Here is a 6,604-nt window from a genome sequence, read left to right as displayed (position 1 = left end):
AGGCTTGCAAAGGATCACACGAAAAACATAAATGTCCTGTCTTCTTGGCTAAGAATGTAAATTGGTGTCGACGATTCTCCAGGTTCAATGCGCTTTCCTATCGTTGTCTCTCTCCTTCTCATTTACAAAGGAAGCGCCCTCAAAAGGGATGGTTGCACTGAGAAGGACTGTGCTCACCCATTAAATCACCACCCCCTGCTACACTTGCTTGCTCCAATCAGGAGCCAAGTTTACCAAGAGAAAGAAAATAGTGGTCAGAGTTCATCACCAAGTACCAGCCTACGAGTACATAACGCATCTGTTACTGATTCCGATAAGGGATTTGTTTTACTCAAGGTATTAGTCCATGTTGTTTCTGAGAGCGGTTTGGCCCTGAGTACCTATGGTTTCTTAGATACAGCTGCTGTCAGTTCCATGATAAACCCCCGCATCGCTGCGAAATGGAAGCTACAAGGAGTCCCTGGTAGAGTCAGTCTGAACACTGTACATTTCTCATACGACTCACGACTGTGATCTATCCCAGGTGAAATTCCACATCACCTCAACACGTCATCCTCAACATGTAAACCATGCTCTTCAAATTGAAGATTTGAATGTGTCCAATCCCTACCGCCCTAATCAAGTAGACTTGTCTGAATGGCCACACCTGAAAGATGTGAAGCTGCCTAACCACCCAGTAGATGTGAGTGAGGTGTCTGTCCTAATTGGTCAAGCCGTTCCACAAACTGATATCATCTTCGACTATTGCTGGCGCAATGATCCGCAGAACGAGCCGTATGCGACCAAGCTGTGCTGTGAAGGCCCAGTCAATAAGAGAGACGATATGTCCTAGCCAGTCGCCCTCTCAGTCTTTGAATTTGCCTTTGAAAAGAGTCAGTCAGCTGTTTATCTGCACAAACAGGTAGAGGCATTTAAGGTACGTTTGTGAGTCGCACGGATTCATTAACACTGCTAATAGTACCAAGGGCATTGAAGGTAAAGGAGTACTGGAGATTCTGAACAGTATAAGTAAGATTGAGGATGGAAGACACGTAGCGGCGGAATGAAGATCCGATAGTGCTAAATAACAGGCCACAAGCTGAAAAGAGATTACAACAGTTGAAGAAGCGGTTCCTGCCTGACCCAACGTTTGGCAGTCAGTTTGAAGCAGTAATGAATGACCACATTGAAAAAGAATATGCTGTCAAGTTGTCCGAGAAAGAAGCAGTCTCTAGGTCCGACGACATTTGATACCTTCCGCACCATGGTGTACTAAATCCAAACAAATCCAAAGTAAGAGTTGTATACAATGCAGATGCAGTTTGAGGAGGCACGTCACTCAACAAGGAACGTCTGCAGGGACCACAACTGAACGAGCTCAGGATATGTGCACTATATAAATAAAGTTATTGTTATTAATTCACTTATTGGCGTTCTGCTCCGGTTTAGGAAAGAAGAAATTGCTGTTGCATCTGACATTGAAAGCATGTTTTGCAGAGTTGGTTGTGTGAAACGAAACATAGATACTTTGCACTTTCTGTGGCAGAGTGATGGGATGAATGAATCTTCAAGTGACCATAAAATTAAAGTCCGTTTATTCGGAAAGGCAGATTCCTCCTGCAGTGCTACTTGGACCCTGCAAAGAACAGCCCTAGATAATGAGCCTAAATTTGAAAATGATGTTTGGGATATTGTCCGAAATAATTTCTACGTTGGCGACTGCCTTTTCTCAGTCCCTACCACTGAAGAAGGAATTAGAACATCACTACGACTTAAGCAGTTGCTGAAGAGAGGATATTTCCGACTGACCAAGTTCATTTCCAACGACTTGATAGTCTTGGAGGCTATACCAGCTGAAGAGAGAACATTTAAGAGTCTTGATCTGGACAAGCTACCCCTTGAACGGACATTGGGTCTACATTGGGATACTGAGACAGACACACTAGCTTCAAAAGTGTCAACTTCCCATGGTGAAGCTAATAACCACACGAGACAAGATTGCTTAACTAAGGCGAGTTCTACATGTGATTTGCTTGGTTCCATTTGTCCTGTTCTACTTCCCGCTAAGAGGTTGATGCAAAGGACCTGGCAACCGAAGCTTGATTGGGATGATTCATCACCCGTAGGCTTGCTGGAGGGCTGGACAAGGTGGAAAGAAGAACCGTTGCTCCTTAACCATTTAAGTCTTCCTCGGTGCTATTTAAGTGGAGGCTTTTTCCTTGATGCATCTTTTGAACTTCACCACTTTGATGATGCCTCTGAATATGGTTATGAAACAGTGTCTAATTTGAGGTAGGAGTCTGGTGACGGAGCTGGTGAATCCACTTTCATCATGGCAAAGAATCGCTGTAAAAATGTAAATGCTTTGTTTATAATGGAAGTACACTTGGCTATCAAACTAGTTTACAGGCACCCCACTTATAATAACCCGAAAGAAACAATTCAAACTTAACAGGAACAGTACATTTCTGTGCTAAGTTCGGAATTGAAAGCTGCTACGATCACAGCACATGCTCATCGCCTGATCTCAAGAGAAATTAATTTGGAGATCTCTGCCTCCTTTTTCTGGACAGACGCTAACGTCACATTCCAGTATGTAAAGGTTGAGTCTTGAAGGTTTAATACCTACGTGGCCAACAGAGTCTGCGAAATTCGAAGTATATCCCAACCCAATCAATGGAGATACTGTCAAAGTTCCCTCAATCCGGCTGATGATGCCTCTCGTGGCTTAACAGTGCATCAGTTGTTGATATCTGAAAGATGGTTCAGTGGTCCAGCGTTCCTGTTGAACCCTAAAGAAGAATGGCTCAATACTGACATTGATACGTTATCAGACAGCGACCCAGGAATCAAGAATGAGAAGCCCATATTTGTGGGGACGGGAGCAGAGAAGTTACAAGAGATACTCACAAGATACTCATGGTGGACAGTTATGATCATGATTGCCTGGTTGTTGAAGTTTAAAGAGTGCCTAAGATGTCGCAAAAGAGATGACAAGTTTGAACTCTCCAAACACCTCGCAGTGGAAGATTTGAATCTTTCAACTGTTTCCATTGTGCAATTAGCCCAGAGCGAGGTGTTCTCTGAAGAGATGAAGAATTTTGAGAAATGAGGAAGTGTGAAACGCTCAAGCTAACCTGCGATCAGGCTCTATTTTAGTTTCGCGTGGTACGTAATGTGGTGTTGGCGAAACGAAAAATAGAGCCTGACCAAATTCCTCTTAGAAATTCCTTCCGCCCACTTTTTTTGATTGATTGACATGTCCTTCATCGGCCAATCAAATTTACTTCCATTACATCAATACACGCGTGGACGGCAGATTCACGCTATTTTGTTTTGACCAGTTAATTACCGTGGGAGGAATATTATAAACGAATTCGAAAGTTACCGTTGGCTTTAATTAATTTTCGACGACTATATTGCGGCAAAGGCCGGTGTAATTCTCCTCCGAACTTCACTGAATATGCAATCTTTTAAGCTTGACATCTTAATTTGTAACTGAGATAACCAAGCATTTTGTCGTTGGACGGTTTGGCAATAGATTTTTAAAGAAAAAAAAAGAGAAATACATTATTCCTTTAACGTGTTTGCCCATGAAGGTTTCTTTGGTGATTTTTCTGGGTAATATCTTCAGTTGCAGCGTATTTCTAAAATTGCGCGCAGTAAAATCATGATAAGTTTGGCTGTTAATTTTTTGATGGAGTACGAACAGTAAGATGGACTCGCAAAGTTTCTTTTATTGTTGTCCAATTGATCTCTCTGGAAACAGGCCATTTTAGTTTCTGGAGTGCGAGTTTTAAGTTAAATCAAATGGCAATATTATGAAGTGTGCAAACAAACCGTGTCATGTACAGTAAATGAATAAAGGCGTTTGATACACAGATATTCAAAACATGCATTCGTGTAACTTGCGATTTAATCAGCATCTCCTCCTGTTGATATATATGTCCCTTGTCTCATCCTGGAAACCAATATGCATCGGCTTTCATTGCCATTTGAAAGAACCACCTATTTAGCTTTCAAAACATCCGGGAAGTTTGTGCCAAAGTACTTTCAACCCCATGGCCACAGAGCTCGACAACGGAATCGCTATTTTCACTCGTTCCAGAGATTCAAACCCGATTCTGGACAAGTTATGAGATGTTTCAGATGGCATATCTCCATGATACAAATAAAATCAAGTTGCACCGTCAACGGCATTGTAAGAAAAAAAGGGAGCAAATTTTTTCGTACACTTATGGCGGATTAGTCTCGAGAACTTCGCGAGCGCTCGGCGTCAATCACGATGGCATTTTCACTTCCGGCGTTTCAACAGCCAATCAGATCAAGAGTTTGGTCGGCCAAAATTTGGCCGACCGTCCGGAATTCTTGAGAGACTTTTGGTCACGCCCAATTTTAGCGAGCGACGACATAAGAGAACATATAGGCGAAGCTAAGAATGGGCCTGATCGCAGGTTACGCTCAAGCAAGTTAGTGAAGCTTCGACCGATACTGGATAATGGCTTGGTGAGAGTGGGTGGACGCACTGGTGACTCTCCAGTCACACCTGATGCAAGGTTCCCAATGATTGTTCCACCTAATCACCCAGTTACCCACCTTCTGATTGCATCATAGCATCAGAAACTAGGCCATGCAGGTCAAAGTCACATTCTTGCTCAACTGAGAGAGAAGGTTCGGATTCCAAAAGGAAGGTTCTTAGTTGCTAAGATCTTGGAATCTTGTCTAAACAGCAAGAATCAAAGAGCAGCTAGGATGGAAAAGATGATGGCAGACTTACTAACATTCCGCAGAACAGCCTTTGAACCCATTTTCACGCAAATGGAGTCGACCTTTTTGGCCCTTTGAACGCAAACAGAGGAAGAGTAGTCGTCAAAAGAGGAGGCTGCGTGTTCACTTGTCTAAACTCTCAGGCCGTACACCTAGAATTGGCCTCCTCCTTGCAAGCGGATTGTTTCATTGACGAGGCACACATAAGACTATTCACTCCGACGATGGCAACAATTTTATTTGGGCAGCAAGAGAAATTAAAGAGGCCATCGATGAATTGAATAAGAAACAGATCCAAGAAGGATGTCAGTGGCTTTTCCATCTACCCAAGGCCTCACATGCTAGTGCGGTCTGGGAGAGGCTAATCCGAAGCACTCGAACAGCCTTGCGAGCGATACATTGGAAACAAGTGAAGCTATGATCTTTGCAGTTATAAACGCAATTTTTGCAATTGCGTAGAGAAGCCTGAAAAATTCAGGACTTCAACGGGGTCCTGAATTTTTCAAGCTTCTCTACGCAATTGCAAAAATTGCTTTCATAACTGCGAAGATCATAGCTTCACTTGATTTCATATCCGCAGTTCATATATGATTCGTTTCATATACCATTCAACATTGGAAACAGCTTAGTGGATTAGGAAGTCTTCGTTACTGTCGTTACTGAAGTTGAAGCGAATGTTATTTTCCGACCTCTTTGTATTGCCTCTAATGACCCCGATGATCAGGAACCGTTTAAACCCAACCACCTACTATTGCAGAGAGCGGTCCACAACTTACCACCTGAATCTTTTGTAAAGGAAGACTTATCCTCATGAACGAAATGAAGACAGGCACAGCTTTTGGCTTATTACTTTTGGAAGATGTGGTTGAAGGAATACATATCGTCCTTGCAGGAGAGACAAAAGTAGCATAAACCGCGCAGAATGAAGAAGTCGGTGATTTGGTTCTACTTGTCAAAGATTGCCAACCATGGAGCCAGCGGCGAATGGGTCGTGTGAAAGTGATGTTTTTCTTGTTTTTGCTTCTTTGACACCTTTGTAAGTTCGGCGTGTCACCCTGTCTTTATGAGATAATTTGTTTGCGAATTTCTCAATAAACTCAATTAAAACAGTGACATCCCTTCTACATGTACTGTTTAAGAAAATAATTAAATCATTACTCGAACCTACAAATTAAAAATTCCTTGGAGATCTTGTCAATTCCAAAACTCGAAAGGTAACAACTGTTCGTGTCACTAGCGAAAAACGTGTTTAATATTGTTCTTATAATTATGTGCTTCTTCTTCACAAAAATGGGGACCCCACGCAAGGTCAAATACAAGCTTAAGTTGTGTGAGAAAACCAAGAAGAAAATGATGTAATGGATTACAAGGCCAAGGTCCAAACACAATTTAATTGTAGGCTTCAAATCATTCTCAATTGCTGTTGAGATTTAATTTAATTAAGCAGCTTTGAATTACTTATTAAGTAACTCAAACGAATATTTGTGCAGACTAGCGCAAAGCTATATAAATGTTTTAGCGACAGTTTTTATGGAGAAAAAACTTACAGCGATTGTAGATTTTTAAGTCCTGAGAACATCTTTTCTGGAAGTTGAGTTACTTTATTATTGAAAAGATATCTAAAAATGAAAGTATGGAAAGTAATGTATAAGAACCTTCTGCCAAGCTTAGTAAAGCTAGGGGGAACGTCAAATCAAAGAAAAACTGGAGGGCAGCACATTTGCTACTTTTAAAGAAGACAATTCGGGAAATGTAAAGCAAAAGGTAGTATAATAATAATAATAATAATAATAATAATAATAATAATAATAATAACAATAATTATATCAATAATGATGATGATGACGATGACGATGAT

At 41.4% G+C, this 6,604-nt stretch overlaps 1 protein-coding gene across 1 annotated transcript in view; it reads left to right on the top strand.

Moving 5' to 3' along the window:
• LOC138048597 (uncharacterized) overlaps window positions 1-3,091 on the top strand; it is a 3,566-nt gene extending 475 nt beyond the window's left edge. The window contains exons 2-4 of the mRNA XM_068894768.1: window positions 524-774; window positions 1,429-2,271; window positions 2,620-3,091. Coding sequence (XP_068750869.1) covers window positions 524-774; window positions 1,429-2,271; window positions 2,620-3,091 — 1,566 coding nt within the window. The remainder of the gene's footprint in view (window positions 1-523; window positions 775-1,428; window positions 2,272-2,619) is intronic.
• Window positions 3,092-6,604: the final 3,513 nt, after the last annotated feature.

Source organism: Montipora capricornis, chromosome 5, assembly GCF_036669925.1.
Source record: "Montipora capricornis isolate CH-2021 chromosome 5, ASM3666992v2, whole genome shotgun sequence".
Classification (NCBI taxonomy): domain Eukaryota; kingdom Metazoa; phylum Cnidaria; class Anthozoa; order Scleractinia; family Acroporidae; genus Montipora; species Montipora capricornis.
Note: the sequence above shows the minus strand (reverse complement) of the source record. Positions and strands in the feature narration are given on the sequence as shown.